The sequence below is a fragment of the Medicago truncatula genome, chromosome 2, assembly GCF_003473485.1.
Source record: "Medicago truncatula cultivar Jemalong A17 chromosome 2, MtrunA17r5.0-ANR, whole genome shotgun sequence".
Classification (NCBI taxonomy): Eukaryota; Viridiplantae; Streptophyta; class Magnoliopsida; order Fabales; family Fabaceae; genus Medicago; species Medicago truncatula.
The window spans coordinates 48,589,400-48,607,685 of record NC_053043.1 but is presented as its reverse complement, the minus strand read 5'-3'; the positions used below and the strand labels follow the sequence as shown (position 1 = coordinate 48,607,685).

Sequence of the window (18,286 nt, the reverse complement as noted above, 5' to 3'; positions counted from 1 at the left end):
ATTCTAACCTAAACTATCCTAACATATCATAAAATCAACAAATCAATATAATCGAACCTATATAATCGAAATTTAACAAAAAATAACATACAATTCGACCACAAAGCAACAATGCAATAGGATTCAAAAAACTTACTTGTTTTTATGATTAAAATTGGCTTCAAATGACTCAAAATCGCACCTTCAAAAATTAAAAACGCAACAATGGAGTTTTGGAAACTCCTATGAAGTTCTGATCTTATAACATTCTCCTCGGCAGTTAACTACCGAGGTTTTCCTCGGCACTTAACTGCCGCCGGTGTCCTAAAAACTTCGGCAGTTAACTGCCGCCGGTTCCTAAAAACCTCGGTAGCAAACTGCCAAAGGGCATTTTGGTATTTTACTCGTGTGGCACAGCCAAACTATATGTGGGAACAGCAATTCTCAAAAAAAAAAAAAAAAAGAAATTGAAATAATGCAGATATGGTGATAGAGTTCAATGAATGTTGATAGTTGAGTGAAAATGGAAAACAAAAATGGTAATGATAATGGGTGTTGTTCCCTGAGTGATTGTTTGGAAGAGCTTCTAAACTTCACTCTCAATTCCCAATCTCACCTTCTCAATCTATCAACCCAATTCTGCTCCACTCTCCTCAAACGTGATCCATCCTCTTCTTATCACTCACATGGTATGGAATCAATTTAATCCATAAACTATTACTCTATCATCAATTTCGTCTCTAAATTGATTTGTGAAATCTATTATTCTATTTTGCAGATTCTTTTGAAGGTGTTCCATCATATCCTTTATACAGCCGTCTTGCTTCAGCTCTGTTGAGGTGTATTGATTCTCAAGTGTTTTGTAATACAATCTCTTTAGACATGATGAACAATGAATTTGAAAATTCTTCCATGCAACAAAAACACAATGAATGGCATAAGTTGATTGTGGAGAAGGGATCTGAAATAGTGAATGTAAACTGTTATGCAAATTGCTTCATTTGTGTCTTTCATTCAGTGTAATATATGATGTTTCTTGTTTGTTTCAACAGGTTTTCAAGAGTGTTTCCTTTCAAATTCATGTTCAAGAGCCTTTTTTTACACAGCTAAAAGGTATACTATCCAGTCCATTTGACTATGTTCAATATTTATCTATTCTACTGTCCCTAAATGATAATAACGTCTTATGATGTTATTGCCTGCAGATGGCCTGAAAACAATTGAGGGGAGGTGTGCCACTGGCAAATACACCAGGTTTTATTTTATTTTATTTTATTTTTAAATTTCAAATATTTGTCCAGATATTTATAACCATCGTCCTATTTTACTATTCTTGATTCATTCAGTGTAAAAGGGTATACTTTATTTTAATCTTAAGATAACATCATCGACCATGCTGCATTAGTAGTAGATTGCCAAGTTCAATATTGTGCGTGTGTATGAATCAATTTTGAGTCCTCTTCATGTAAAAGAAACATACAGCTGAGTTAATTATTAAAAGTCTTAAACCTTTAATGTCAATCTGTACCGTATGATATTATGTCATAGTCACCGGAGGCATGTTACTGGCTCCATATGCACTAAATTGGACTCATTATCTCTTAATTATCTCTTAATAGTTGACAATTGGTTTATTATGAGATATATGTTGGTCATTTTACTCCTCTCATTAACTTTTCCTGTTTTGATTTTCTTTTATTTTTTGAATTTGGTTTCTAGGATTGAATTAGGAAATCGGATTCTCCTAAATAAATCTTTGGTGTTTGAAGTTCAGGTGATGCTTTGTTTCATCAATGATTGGTTTTACTGTATGTAATGGCTTTGATCTGTCTCTTACTTAATCAGTATATAGGGAGTAAGGTGGCATCCTTCATTCTTTGACATGTTGACGACAGAAAGTCTTGGAGAAGTTCTTCCAGGAATTGAAAGTGTCGAAGAAGGTACTGAATGTCTTGTTTATAGACAAGAGATATGGAATAGCTTGTATAACCTAGATGAACTACATACCTGCTATGAATCGTTATTTGTTCCGACATTTTATTCTTGCACTCATAAGGGTTTTAATATGAAAGAACCATCATTCAGTTCATGTACGAGTCAATTCTAGAATTTATACATGATGCTTCCGTAGTAACACTTGCATGACATTATAGGTGTAAAGATCTATCGGAGGTTTTACACAGAACAGATGGAACAGACAAATGGCGTTCTTGCAATCACTGTTTCAAAACTCCCGGTTCAACCATACACTTCTTTGGCTAGCTTATTTTCTGTGGGTTCACTTTTCTATGAAACCATAATTAACTAGTTGTTGGATTTAAAAATGATTGGTTATGAGTGTGATTTTTTCTTTGATTTTCAAATTTTTTTTGTATCTTCCTAATTGTTGATTATGATATGTATTTAAACATGCAGAAAAGGCAATAATCAGCTTAATAATTAATTATACATTGATTTTTGCTAAAGAGGATTTAAAAACCAGATTTTGCTAAAGAGGATAGCTTAATAATTATACATTGGTGTTTGCGATGTGTTCGTGATATGCAGAATGTTTATTTACTTACATGAGGAATGCTAGCAACAAACATTTTAACACACACTTTTCTCTTACTTACGTACATGATACATGTCTTGTTTCATTTGACTTTGTATGGGACTAATGTTCGAGTATTCTCGTATAGAACTTCACTGCAGAGTTAAGATAATTCTTCATTATTGTGCTGTCCTGCTTTTATCTAGGGATTGAGCTATGAGGGTGTTCAAGGTCTTCTCGGTCTAATGCATACCACTGGGACAGTTCCTAATGCACTTCCACCGCCAAGATCAACTCTGTTAGCCTCATTTAATATCCCATGCAATTTAAGTGTAAGAAAATGTCTCTGTTTTTTTGGGGTTAATGTTGTAGACTTTTAGTCGCTTTTACCTCTTTCTTTTTTTGTTGGATTTATTTCTGTTATATTTATGAAGAACCTTAGGAACTAGTGTACATCCCACATTGAATTGAGACTCTAAGAAAGTTTATTGATACTTAATGACAAATGATAAATTTACACTTTATGATCAATATTCAGGAAAATGCCTTGACTCTTGGAGCTCGGGCATTGGCCAAGCATGGATGTAGGAGTAGCAGTGGTTATTGGGGTTCTCTTGTTGGTAATGGTGAGCATTCTTTTTTGAAAGTGAATCTTTTAGATGCATCTTTGGTAATTGCTTTTCAGTTCTACCTAGTTTTCTTGGTTTTTCTTTGTATCGGCTTGTTTTCCATAGAGAAGATTTTGAGAGCTCTTGAAAGAGCTTATTTAGAATTGTTTGACCTTATCTAATAAAAAAGTACTTACATTAGTATTTGAATACACTCATAGAAGTGACATATAACAGCGGTACTATTTGTAGTGAACATACATATCGCTAACTCATCAAAACGCGTCTTTTGCAAACACTCGAGTATACTAATATGTGTCACTTGCACTGTCTCTCCCTCTCTAATAAGCTGATCACATTGTATTTTTTTTTTTTTTATACTTATCCTGCGTTTTTCAATGTTCTTTATAGATTCTAATAAAAACAGGCTTGCAGTCGATGTTATTAACAACTTAATAGCACAATGTTGTTGGATGAATATACACACTGTCGCGCCACATGGAGTTGTCTTTGAAATAAGGGTTGCTGATGGATATGGTGCGCGTTGGACAGAAGATGGAAGTAAGGTGCGTGGACAGAAAAGTTCTATATTTTCAACTCGCAATATTGATACATATTCTTTAAGGTGTTAACCCAACAAATTTGTTTTTCAGTTCATTGGGTTTTTAGAGCCATACATGCAAGATGGTCACTCCAAGGGATGGAAACACTAGTTCTGCTAATCAGACCACAACAACTGCAATGCAACTATGTAGTTGAATACCATCTTTTCCTTTTGGCTTGTGATGGAATTGTGATTATGTGCAGTATTTTGTTTTTCTATCTCTATTTTTCAGTGTTACTTATCTAACAAGTAACAACCAGTTCTTGTCATATTTTTGCCTAAATCCGGAAAGGTTGGTTTAAGTTTTCTGAAATTAAATAAGACACCAGAATTGTTAGATCTGTAGCAGCGATGATACAAATGTAAGGGTACAAAGTAAATCTTTTTCTCCATTTCTTTGTCAGCATCATTTTGATTTGGGTTGATAAATACACATTTTTTCAATAGAACCGAACCATATTGATTAAGCTCAAGAGAAAGTGAGAAACATTCAAATATTTGAAACCGAATGTCCACGTCCTTTCAAGTTATCCTCACTTACAGGCACTTTATTCTCTCATGATCATCCCTTGAGCCTTTCAAATATAAACTGACCATTTCTCTTCACTCTCCCTTGCATTGTGTTCCACCGCTTGATTTTCGTGATTTCTGCTTCGTTGCGGTTTGTATCGTGCTATGTATTGTACAACTCATCTTCCCTTATCAATCAATCTATTGTGTCCTTTCATCTTCCTCTTCATGAAGTCATTGATGACAAGTGCAAGCTTCCTTCCTCTTCAACATCATCCTCAATGTCTTCCACACTCCATGCTCCTACTAACAATTGCCGTATTCTTGATTTTCTTTACTGCAAAAGGGTGTGCTAATTTAAGTTTTAGGATAACATACTGTCATATGATGTTAGTATAATTTTTTTGTTCAATCTTGCATGTGGGCAGGCATGAATCAATTATGAGTCTTCTTAATGTAAAAGAAATATAAAACATAATCAATTAAAAGCAAACTCATAACCAACTGAACAAACAGCTCACTAATTAAAAGTTTGACATTTTTAATATCAAGAACAAAATTTCAATGGGTTTGTAGCTTAATGGGAGGTGCTGAAGTCTTTTAGACTTGACTTTGATGATGTTAGAGTTTTGATTCTCCGTCTAGGAAGCTAGATTATGAGAAATATTTGTATTTTGAATTTTATCAAAATAAGCTGCATAAGTAAATCAATCAATATGTACCGAATGATTTTATTTCATATAGTCACCTGAGCCATGTTATCGGCTCTATATCGACTTAATTGAATTTTTATTATCGCTTAATAGTTGACTATGAGCTATATGTTTCCCATTTTACTTCTCTCACTCATTTCTTTCGTGTCTAGAATTGAGTTAGGATTTCGGATTCTATTAAATAAGTATTTGGTGTTTGAAGTTAAGGTGATGTTTTGTTTCATCAATAATTGCTTATTGGTGTTCTTTGGTTTTTGAGAGAGAATTTTTTAGGTATATCTTTGGTAATTGCTTTTCAATTCTGCTTTGGTTATCTAAGTTTTTCTCCATAGAAGATTTTGAAAGCTTTTCAAAGAGCTTATTTAGAACTATTTGAGCATATCTAATGGAAAAACTGAAGTACTTGTATTAATATCTTGATACTCATACAAGTAATTTATGAATAAGCACTTATCGTTTAGTAAAGAATAAGTACTTTAATTAGGTTGTTTACTCAAACACTCTTTTTGTTTAAGTATACTAGTAGTGTATCACTGATAGTGTCTCACTCTATTAAGGTGTTCACATTTGGATTGGTATGGAGGACCATATCACATAAACTCTATTATACATTGACTATTCAACATATCTAGCTTAGCTTGATCATCCATGTTACATGAGCTTAACATTCAACATTCTTAGCTCGGCTTGATCGTCCACACACATGAGCTCCACCTTCAACATGCGTAGCTCAGCTTGACCATTCAGGTCATGCCTAGCTCATCTCCATTCTTTAGCATGCCTAACTCGGCTTGATCGTTTAGGTCATATGAGCTCGACCTTCAACGTGACTTGCTCTTTTTGAAGTCATTGTCCAAGTAACAGTCTGATCCCTCCTCTTGGATGTATCTCATAACGTGCCATGTGTCCTGCACGGACAAATGACATAAGTTGCCTTCCATAACTCCACACGCCTTGTACGGACGAGCAGTGCAAAGGAAAAGTGATCAGCTCCACGTGCTATAATACATGTGCAGATGAGCCATATGGACCTTAGAGGGTTAATGGGCCTGAACATCCAAAAGAGAGGCCTATTAGGTCAAGAAAGTGAGGCCTATAAAAGGAGACACTTAAAAAGCAGTAGGGGGATTAATTGATTTTAGGCTAAACATTGTATTTTTACCTTAGTCATTTTAGAGTATTCTTGGAGCTCCTCATAGACAACTCCACTAAATATCTAATCTATTGTAATTCATGTTTACATACGTGAACAACATTGTTTTATGTATCCTATCTTTTTCGATGTTCTTTCTAGTTTCTAATAAAAACAGGCTTGCAGTCGATGTTATTAACAACTTAATAGCACATTGTTGTTGGATGAATATACACACTGTCAGTGATGGATATGGTGCGCATTGTTGTTGGACAGAAGATGGAAGTAAAGTGTGTCGATACAAACTAAATTCTGGTATCTATACGTTCATAATAGTATGTTCAAATTTTAACATTGGATATAATATTGGACTTCCATTTATATGTACATTATTGCTATATTATGTTATTGTTATTATTCAAAATCTATCACAAGTATTCATTTCCTTTAGCTGTGGCTAGGCTATGTCACAACCATTTTATGACCCCTTTAGCTGTTCTATATTTGTGGAAATTGAGGCTAAGGTTAGTTTATGTTTGTGAATAACAGGTTGTGTGAAGCTGGATAAAAATTGTTTCAACCACCAAACGTAGAAACATCTTAATCAAAGTTCATCTCTCCTTAAATGTTTTTTTTTTTTATAGACAAATGTTCATTGTTAGTATGTATGTTATATTACCTAAAACTTTTTTCTCAAACTCCGTCGAATGTCTCAATTTCAATCACTTGAGCTACGCCTTGAGGTCATGTTGCATGGTGTACTATTTGATCGCGGTGAAATGAAGTTTGATACCAAAAAATATGAAAAAATAAATTAAACTATTTGCCTCAATTCAGCATTTTAGTGTCGAATTTCAATTTCTATTTGAATTAAAGTTTCTTGGATGTGTAGGTAATTATCATAAAGGAAATTAGAACCATAGAAAAATTGAGGAATGTGTAAAAAATCTTTAGGGAAAATTTATTGCTTGCATCTGAAGTTTGAAGATTTTGATATGACTACATAAAAGCTACAATTGGTTGCTAATATGTATCTAGTTGGTTGGTTAGAAACTTCTAAAAAGCTAGACAAGATCTCTTTTCAAGAGATTAATTTTTCACGACGGATGATGAAATCAGAATCTACCACTAAAAAGTATTCATGTTACGATGAACAAGTTTTTCTCACTCGTAAACATAAAATGTTAAAAAATATTCATGCAACAATGTTTACGATTTTTTCACTTGTAGAACTTATTTTTTGAATTGGAAAATTTTATTATAGAAGTTTTTTTTTTTTACAAAATTTATTATAGAAGCTTGAGTCCGTACACAAGGAGTTATGTGAGAATTATTGTTAAGTGAGAGTAACATAATGTGACGTTTTTGTGAATCAGCCAATCGTTTTATTGATAGGTTTGATATGTCAAATTATTTAAAGTATAAGTTAATTAATGACGAAATTTTATCATCAATATTACGTGTGTAGTGTACTATCGTGGAAAATTGTTATAATCATTTTTAAAAAACTTCGTTGAATATAACTATATCTTATGAAAGAGCGACACATGTGGACAAGGAAATTTGCAAGAAAAATTAAAACATGGACCACCATCAATAGGATCGCCCATAAACCTTTTTCCTAACAGTTAAATAATTAAGAAATATTATGTAGCTATGCCAAAGATATTAGATATTGGTGTGTTGGTAGCACCATAAGCTTTTCCCATCTTGTCTTCTTGTCTAATCATTAACTTGGAATAATTTTTTCATTTGATACCATAAAATTTTGAGCTATTACATTGTTGAATTCATATTGATTTAAACAAGCATATGAATGCTATAAATTGAATGTCTGCATCATGTAAAGTCGTCAACATGATTGGATTTTTTTTAATCATTATGTAATAATATTGCATAGATTAATATAATGCTTAATTAATAAGTTAGTTAAGTGTCTGCTTAAATTTAAATGAAAAGGATAAATATATAGGACCACAGTTTTGTAGATTAGGCGGTGCTAACTTATTTGGTATGATAGGATCGAAAGGATGACAACATTCCTGAATTGGAAAGCATTTTCTAGACAACTTTTGGATACGTGCAATGATCAATTTATTTAAGGGAAATGTTAATTCTAATGTTCGGGTACTAGTTGAGGAAACTAAAATGAAAAGTGAAATTTTCCATTATATGAAAGTTAAAAAGTTTTTGTTTTTAATAAAAAATTTCTTTTTTTAACTTTCTTAACTAATGTTCCGAAGACGCGATTAACATATCTGAACTTTACAAGGTGGTGACATATACCTTCAAGATGCCAATCCAAAAGCTGGAGAAAGGTCATAGTCAGGTATCTCCGCCATTATCATAATCTTATAACATCATCTAATAATTAATTAATAATAAATAAGTAAACAACTAACAATATATATTTCTTGTTAATTTTTTTTTTCTACCTATATGATTATAGGTGTGAGGTAATCACAGTTATTAAGTAATGATTAGTTTTGAAAAAAAAAATTATTGAGCTCATATGATAAAAAAATTTCTCTGAATCAATTTTTTTCATATATAAAAGTCGGACATGTGTTGATCATTTACCATTCAGACAAACCATATGTTGTTGGTAAGAAGATAAAAAAAAACATAAGTAATTTAAAAAATAGACAATGAGAGAAGATTAAATTAATAAACACTAGGCATGGAGTTTTTTTTTTTTTTTTTTTACAACAAGATGGCCTTAGTCCGAAAAAGAAAAAAAAAACTACCGTTTAAAGCAACTTGTAGTCGAAATACCAAAAGAGTCGGTTAAAAATAAAAAATTAATTTTAGCATGATAATGCTCCTGTACATCAAAGAAACACCTCCATCACATGCCATATTCGTCAGCGCATCGGCACATTTATTTGCTTCATGATATGAATGCCGAATCTTGATCTCCCACTCTAAGACCATCCACAATGCATCACTCCGTTTCGGTGCTTAAACGAGCCCGTCATTCGTTTTATAACTAATACTTAATAAGTACCCAATCTCTCCAACCCAACACCTCAAAATAATTATTAATTGGATCCCTGCAATAACTTTATATCATTTAATTTTAACAATAATTTATATATTCATTCATAATTATATAATTATAAAATATTGAATTAATTTAATTATAAATTATAAAAAAAGTTAAAACTTGAAAAAACAATATAAAATAAATGATTGTAAATTATTTGTTGTTTTGTTTAAATCCAATCACTATACGTTTGTTTTGTTTTTTTATTCAGATGGGTAAATAATTTGTTTTTAAAAAAAAGTTTTTGTTGAAAATTTAATGTCGATCAATTAAATATTACTCTTGCAACTAATATATATAATTTACTTTTTAATATTAAAATAATACAACAATTGAATAGAGAAAAAAAAATAATTTTACAAGTGGAACCCATGACTAATAGGGGAGAGAGAGCGCCTATAAAAGCTCCTATCTTTATAAGCACCATATTAATATGTGTCACAATATGGTGCCTATTTATCATGATGCTAAATAGGGGAATGACTCTCCATTATAGATGGTCTAACTCCACCAATCTCTTAATATTTTGCAATAAGCTCCAACCATCCACAACTCCTCCTTATAGCGAAGTCAACAATGTTTTAATATTCTAGCAACATCAAATTCTATTATAATATTTAGTATTAGGATGTAATTAACTATATCCTTATCATCATCTCTTTGTTTGCATTCCCTTAAGAAATATGTTGTTTGTTATTTTTCTTTTAGAATGATCTGTTTAGCATCCAGTGACCAAGGATTCTTCGCCCACATAGAATTTATGTTCTATTCCTTCTGATGGAACTTGTTTGATTAAATAAAGCACTGCAATGACAAGACGGAAATGGTGGGTTTCTTTTGCCTCCAAAACTATGGTGCTTTTATTTTAAAGAAATGATCTTTTTAATCTCAAAGTTCTGACGTCGAATACGGTATCATTTGATTTTTATGTATTTTGAAATGCGTATAAAATATATATATATATATATATATATATATATATATATATATATATATATTTTAAAAGAGATTGGAAATATATATAAACACATTACATATGATGTCATATATTGTGTCAATATTGTGTCAATGAAGGTACTATTACGGTTAAAGCACATTATGTTGATCACTAGCTCTCATTTTGTAAATATGCAAAATTCCATGGAGGTATTTTTCATACAAAGACTAACTCAACGTTACACCGCATTATTGGGTATTGTTTCTATCTATATTTCTATATAAAGTCTAATTCATAGTCCAGATCAAGGTACACTTAGGGACCGATTGAAATGGGGGCACCAATGGGTTGGGGGCCCTCCTTCTCACGCAATAACACACACTTAGCTATTGGTATTGCATATAAAATTTAATTTTTTTTTTGGTGATCAATATGTTCTAAAGTAGTATTCCTTCAAAAAAATGTTATAAGTAGTATATTATTTATTGGTTAGCACTTGATAACTTAGAGTTTTCTTATATATGTATTTATCATTGAATTATTCAATATCATGTCATTTTTATATTTAATTATTTTAGACTAAATTTAAATTTTGAATTAATTTTGTCTATAGAGTACCGGTACCAAATCAAATTATGTGTATTTGTTTTTGCAAGAAAAATAACTTTAGTAATTTAGGTTTACGTACGATTTATCATAAAAAAATTTCGGCCTCCGTTTGAAAGATTTCTAGATCCTTCCTGGGTGCACTATTCTGAACCGTAAAAACCTCACATTCATGACATTTACATACTTGATTATCAAAGTGTTTGCAAGTAAACCACTTTCCGATATGGAGCTATCAATCAACTGTAATGGTCTTCGACTCCCAATCAACCTCCAAGCCACGGATCTTAATCCGGTAAGGATTGGTAGTACAATGTCAGTGGAAATCATATTGAAGCCACCAGATCCCTTAGTTACAACGGAAAGAGTAGTTGTTTTAGTGTACCATAAAGTCCAACATTGTGTGAGAATTGAGGTTAAAGGTAGTTTATAAACAACTTCTACACTCCTCTATCCAATGAGGCGTCTTTATAAAACGCAAAACTATGATGGATTTTCACCTAAAACGAACAATAAGTACGTCAAAATTCAGTTCACACTTATGGTCAAAATTCAAAATCCAATATACTCACCACAATGGCCTTTGAAGATGAGTTTTATGTGGTTACATTTTAATCACAAAGGTATAAGTTGAGGAACTGCAAAAAAAAAATTGTCTCTAAAAATAGAACAATACAATTATGAGTTTAGGAAGGTCTTAAATTTGTAATTTAGCACTGATTTTGTTCTTTAGTTTTTGTTTTTTGTTTTTGTTATTTTATCTTTTTTCAATTGTTAATTCGTTAATGCTTAAAAATATAAAAATTGACTTCAATAAATGCACCAATAGTTTTCTATATAGAAATGTCCAACCAAATATATATGATTGAATGTATACTTATAATATTTACATCTCCTATATATAATACTTGTTTGGTAACACAGTTAATTTGTCGAAATCACAATGACCCATTGTAATTTCAGAAATTTACTATTTGCACATTATTATTAGATTAATGGTATAATACAATGAGAAAGATGAAGATATGTTTAAACTAATTTATCTTTTAAAAATAAGCAAGACTTTCTCATACTATGGTGACTCTAATTGGTTATTTTAAAGGTGGAGACTAAAATTGTCAAATTACAATATTTGAGGACACAAAACTAAAATTAAATTTAGAGTTAATTATGTTTTAGGTCCCTAAAAATAGGTGTGTTTTCAACATTAGTTCCTACTTAAATTTTATTAAATTTTTGGTCCCCAACACTTTTTTCCGTTAGCAAAATAGGTCCTCGTTGTTAATTGTTGCTGATTGAGCAAACGGTGAAGCACACATGGATGCCACATCTGACTTTTTTGTTGGGTTAAATATGTTTTTAGTCTCTATAAAATTGAGGCATTTTAAGTTTAATCCTTACTTAATTTTAATAGTTGTTTTAGTCCTTACAAAAATACTATGCACTCAGTATTAGTCTCTGCTCAATTCAAATTTGTTTAATTTATGCTTAAACTCTTAATTTTTTAACAATTTTTTGTAGATGTGTTAAGAACATTATTAAAAGTTCCTCTGCAAAAAATAATCGCAAAATTTGATTTATATGTCCATATTTTATTACTTTTATCTTTAACTTTTATCGTTTTAAAAAATTCATATTGAATTCATTTCATGTTAAAAAAAATTTAAATTTTAGTAATTGAACCTTTCATAGCGTTTTAAACTTGTCTCAAAAAAATCATTCAAAAATTTAAGAGTTTAAAGATAATCAAACAAACTTTGTTTTAGCAGGGACTAAAATTAGAAGTATTTTTTTTAGGGACTAAAAAAACCTACTAAAACTAGTTATGATAGTATTTTCATCATGAAAAGATATTTTTGACTAGTAATATTCAAATAAAAACTATCAATTCAGCAACAAAGCCACTCATGCTCGACAATGCAAGAGAAGTCATTGATAAGATGGTGAAAATCGTGAATATTTTTGCATTGGGATGTCCATTCCGTCCATTTCGTCAAGATAAAGAAGACGTAGTTTATCATAACTAGTTCCTGCCAAGAAAAAAAGGGTAGCGCCAATAAATCCATGAGATATTATTTGTAAAACGGCCCCGTTGAGCTCAATATCACTTATAGAACCAATTCCTACAATTATGAAACCCATATGAGATATCGAAGAATAAGCTTTTTTTTTTTATATTAGGTTGACCAAAAGATGTTGAATCGGCATAGATTATTTGAATAGAACCTAATATCATTAACCAGTGGCAAAATATTGAATGGGCGTGGGAAAATAATTACATATTAATTCGAACCAACCCATATGCTCCCATTTCATGCAAAACTAGTGGCAATATACAAGAGTTTAAGCATAAATTGAACAAATTTGAATTGAACTGGGACTAATACTGAGTGCGTAGTATTTTTGTAAGGACTAAAACAACTATTAAAATTAAGTAAGGACTAAACTTAAAATGCCTTAATTTTACAGGGACTAAAAACATATTTAACCAAAAAAAAAAGTCAGATATAGCATCCATGTGTGCTTCACTGTTTGCTCAATCAGCAACAATTAACAGCGATGACCTATTTTGCTAACGGGAAAAAAACTTTGGGGACCAAAAATTTAATAAAATTTAAGTATGGACTAATGTTGGAAACGCGCCTATTTATAGACCTAAAAATAATTAATCCTTAAATTTAAATTGTAACCACATATATGTGTTGCAAAAGACATTGGCTTGATCATGCAGGTAAGAGAAGGTGCGAAGGTAAAAATGAATTTAGTTAAAAGGTCAAAATCTCCCAACACAACCATATAAAACTTTATGTACTTGAACATACTAATTTAATATTATATTAATACATACATACTAGCCACATGACAAGTTATGAAAATGACCCTGTATGTAATTTCCAAAAAAACCATATATAGTTTTTTTAAGCAAGAAAAAAGATTAGAATTTCTCCCCTCACAGCACAGGTGCCTTTCTTCAAGTTGAAAGAGTGCCACCACCAACCACATAGTCAAAGAAAACCAATCCATATTCTCCATAATCCTCCAATATGTACCCTAAAGAGAATCAAAATATGGAGATAAGTCCTTACAATACTTCAAAGAAAACAAAGCACTTGGAGAAGTTGAACCATCAAAATAATAGCTATTTTCTTCATGAAGCTTCAACCATAGACATGATGCATACATCATCAAGCAATCATCAAACATCTTCAGATAATTCTAGTGAGACATGTCATCGTGATCAAGATGGTAAATGGTCCTCCAAACTTCTCAAAGAGTGTGCAATAGCAATATCTAATAGAGACTCATCAAAAATCCACCATCTTCTTTGGATGTTAAACGAGTTATCTTCACCTTATGGAGATATTGATCAAAAACTAGCTTCATATTTTCTACAAGCTCTATTTTCCAAGGCAACACAATCCGGTCACAAGTGTTACAAAACACTATCTTCAATCGCTTACAAAAGCCACTCTTTTGATTCAGCAAGAAAGTTAATACTCAAGTTTCAAGAGGTAAGTCCATGGACAACTTTTGGACACGTAGCATCAAATGGTGCTATTTTAGAAGCTTTAGATGGAGAGAAAAAACTTCACATAATTGATATTAGCAACACCCTTTGTACTCAATGGCCTACTCTTCTAGAAGCTTTGGCAACAAGAAATGATGAAACTCCTCACCTTAAGCTCACAATTGTTGTCACAAATAATAGTTCTAGTGTTGTTGTTATGAAGGAAGTTGGTCAAAGAATGGAGAAATTTGCTAGGCTTATGGGAGTACCTTTTGAATTGAATGTTATTAGTGATTTGAAACATATACGAGAATTAACAAAAGAGAGGTTAGGAATTCAAGAAGGTGAAGCAATAGCTTTGAATTGTGTTGGAGCATTGAGAAAAGTTGAAGTTGAAGAAAGAGAAAGTGTGGTTCAATTTTTCAAATCGCTTAGTCCTAGAGTTGTGACATTTGTTGAGGAAGAAGGTGATTTTTGTAGTGATGATTTTGTTAAATGTTTTGAAGAGTGTCTTAAGTTTTATAGAATTTATTTTGAGATGTTAGAGGAGAGTTTTCCACCAACAAGTAATGAGAGGTTAATGTTGGAAAGGGAGTGTTCAAGAAGCATAGTTAGGGTTTTGGCTTGTGATCATGAATTTGATCATGATGAAGATGATGGTGGTGGTGATTATTGTGACAAAAGGGAGAGAGGAAAACAATGGTTTGAAAGGTTTAAGAATGAATTTTCACCTTGTGGATTTAGTGATGATGTTGTGGATGATGTCAAAGCATTGCTAAAGAGGTATCAAGCTGGTTGGTCACTTGTTGTACCTCAAGGAGATGATCATATTACAGGAATGTACCTAACATGGAAGGAGGAGCCAGTTGTTTGGGCATCAACATGGAAACCCTAGATGGATCTTTGTAAATTGAATTTTTATCTATGATGTATCTATATAAATATTATCTTTAATTTATGTTTAGTTGCTATGTATCAATCTATGGCTAATCAATATTCTTATACACAAAATTATAATAGAAGAGTATGATTATATATGAAGGATTCTCTTGGCCTGCTTTGTATGGATGGATATAGATGGCAATTAATGGATTTTTCTTTTAACTTTCTCTTTTGATTTTGTATATTTTGTAATCTTTCTCCTGTCCAACTCCTTTAAAAGAGCATGGCATGGGAGTTTGTGTTGATAGAGCTCTTGAAATGCACTTCTTGTTATAATTTTGCAATAATTAGTTCAATATATTGTTCTTGTTTGAAGGTGTTTGCATTTGTGCTCTTTGTATGAATTCCATGGATGGCCTCCCTCCTTTTTGTCAGATTTCATATAGATCATGGTATATTTCCTTATTAGCCCTCCCTTTGGTACAAAGATTTCAATTCTTTATGGCTGTTAAATAATTGATACGAACTTTTTTTTTTTTTTTTTTTATGATTATAACATAATTGTGATCCTTTTAATTTAGTCTTCTTTACTAACACCATTTAAAACCTTACAAAAATGGAAAAGATAGAATGATTATTATCAACACCATTTAAAACCTTATAAAAATTTTAAAAAATAATAAAAAGTAGTCTTGTATAAAATTCATTTTGTGGGATCATAAAAATGTTCATTTAGTGGAAGATAATAAAAAAAATTCAATTAGTGTGGGAAAAGATTGTCTTAAATTTTTTAGTTTTGTTTTCTCATTATTAATAACGTACAATTTTTTTACTCGATTAATAACATACTATGAAACTGAAATGCATGTCATGTATTTCTATCTATCCAATCTTTTTTAAACAACTCATTTAGTAGTAATTAGTTGTTAGATTGTATTTTTTTCTCCTTCATCTAGATTTGAATATGGAGCCTTCTTACGGTAGGCCTTCTTACAGATTTGAATATTCTTGTTAGATGATATAAACCCATATATAGTAGACCTTGCATTCTCCATGCCGAGATTTTGGGTTTATACCATAGTTTGAAGTTGTGTTAGGACATGGATTTAAGTATGTGTTGTGTCTCTCTCATTCAACTACTATTGTTGACCTTATCTAAAAGGATTCGAATGTAAATCGATCACAAGTATGGAAATTTGATCATGGTTATTAAACATTTTCTTCATAGAGATTTGGTGGTTAATTTACAACATATAATGCATGAGGGCAACATTGTAGCTGATTTTCTAGCTAAAAAAGGTGCTCTAAGTGATAGTAGTCTTGTTATTTTGAATGAAGCCCCCTCCTAATATGGCCTCTATCCTCTTAGCAGATGAGATGGGTGTTGAGTTTGTTCGATCCTAGTTTGGGTCTTTTCTTGTTTTTTTTTCCTTTTTGTTACCAAAAAATTTCCTTCATACAATGTAACTTATTACCAAATAAAATTATAAAAAAAAAAAAAAAAATCGGCCGATTGGGTGGTTGATGAAGGAGTTAAAGAGTGGAGCAAGGAAATTGAGAGTCTCACAAGTCACAAACATTAATATATTAACATATACAAATGTTTGTCATTTCAAAAACAAAATTGATTTTCTTTTAAATAAAGCATAAATAAAATATTAAGGTTCAATCTTGAAAATTGTTTGAATTAATATTTTATTTTATAAGTGGTTTGAACCATCTCTAATCTCTTAAGGATATAGGTTTTTTTTTTTCAACTTTTTTTGGGGGTTCCTTTATTTTCCATGTTTGCATCTCCTCAAACTATAATACTGTGGTTGAGGTGCATATGAGTCTGTGCATTTCTTGTACTAGTTTTGTTGCTGTTAAAAAGAAATCTCATACACAAACAAAAATACAATAGTTTTAAGGGAAATCTTGTTCTCTTTGCTTTGTATACAATTCTTTTAATTTGAGGCAACTTTGTACCAAATACTTGACATCATCACATTACTTTATGTGTATATATCACAATCACCGCATAGAAAATTAGCTTATAATTACCAAAAAGAACAAAACATTAAGATGGGATGTGAATTGTCCCAAGTAGTTAGTTTATAGTTGGTGAAATATTAAATAAGTGTAGAGAGTTTTTTGGTGAAATCTTTATATTAATAACTTTCATATACAAGCCTCAAACTCCTAAGCTCTTTTTTGAAGGAAAACTCCTAACCTCATCTACTAACCCTCTTAGCATGTGAATTTGGACTAAATTTTGTGGGCTTGCATAAACTGACAGTATAAGTATAAGTATAACTACTACCACCAATAATAGTAATAATAATAATAATAATAATACATACTTTTTTACAATACTATAAATAGGTAAATGTGCATTGCCGTATATGCATGGTAAGACACATAGAGACAGTCATCATTAACGTAATGTATATGTGTTTGCAATTGCATGTGAATGCATCCGAGAAAGAGGCTCGAAAGGGTTCAAGAAGGAAGAATTGTAACTGTACATATAGTGATTCTTCTATATATACCTTTTTCTTTAATGAAAAGGCACCTTGGTGGAAAGGGGGGAGAGACCTTAGTGGGAAACATGGAAACGTACATGATGTGCTATAATTTCAAAAAGTTTTAATCAGCATCTACATCTATAATATTTTCCATGGGCCACGACATTGTTTTCCATCCTTTATCCTAATAACCATATTTAAAACATTGACGGATATTAGGGCTTTATTTGCGAGTTTGAAGGGGATGGTTTTGGAAGAAAAAAAAAAGAATGAACAAGTGAAAGAGATATATAAAGAACATTGATGGGGGAGTTTTGGGAGATTTATTTTTCTTCGTACTACAAAATCCTCCTCATTTATGATAGATTAGTATGTTATAAGATGTCATTTAGCTTTGACCCATGAAGTTTTGGTCTAAGATGGACCAATTTTTTTTTAACCTTTAGATTGAATCAACAACCAATTCTTATCATGGTCCATCCACACCAAATACAACTCATCAATACATAATAAAATGTAAATGACATAAAAGAACATTCGTAATTTATAATAAAATGTAAATCAATTAATATTTAAGATATTTAATAATTTAAATTAATCAATTTAATATATATTTTACATATTAATAAATTAATTTTTTAATTTTTTGGTCAAAATGCTTAATTAATTTCTTTTGATTAAATTATATTTTTAATTTAATTCATTTCAATTTTTATATTTC

General features: G+C 31.1%; 2 protein-coding genes across 4 annotated transcripts; both read left to right on the top strand.

Moving 5' to 3' along the window:
• The first annotated feature begins 452 nt into the window (after window positions 1-452).
• LOC25487909 (uncharacterized) lies at window positions 453-6,229 on the top strand. 3 transcript variants are annotated; one of them, XR_003009063.2, is made up of 11 exons: window positions 454-668; window positions 758-954; window positions 1,032-1,092; window positions 1,185-1,233; window positions 1,699-1,753; window positions 1,832-1,919; window positions 2,133-2,251; window positions 2,719-2,844; window positions 3,051-3,138; window positions 3,548-3,686; window positions 3,774-4,127. XR_003009063.2 is itself a non-coding variant. In XM_013610002.3 (11 exons), the coding sequence occupies exons 1-11, from the start codon at window positions 503-505 to the stop codon at window positions 3,831-3,833; spliced, it is 1,164 nt and encodes a 387-aa protein (XP_013465456.1). In that variant the 5' UTR covers window positions 455-502; the 3' UTR covers window positions 3,834-4,127. The 3 variants fall into 3 exon arrangements, 2 of the variants coding, with proteins under 2 accessions (XP_039686809.1, XP_013465456.1); XM_013610002.3 differs by having other exon boundaries at window positions 455-668; window positions 3,532-3,686; XM_039830875.1 differs by lacking the exons at window positions 3,548-3,686; window positions 3,774-4,127 and adding an exon at window positions 5,505-6,229 and having other exon boundaries at window positions 453-668.
• A 7,365-nt stretch (window positions 6,230-13,594) lies between these two features.
• Window positions 13,595-15,376, top strand: LOC25487907 (protein SHORT-ROOT). The gene has a single exon (XM_013610000.3). The coding sequence runs from the start codon at window positions 13,713-13,715 to the stop codon at window positions 15,069-15,071; it is 1,359 nt and encodes a 452-aa protein (XP_013465454.1). The 5' UTR covers window positions 13,595-13,712; the 3' UTR covers window positions 15,072-15,376.
• Window positions 15,377-18,286: the final 2,910 nt, after the last annotated feature.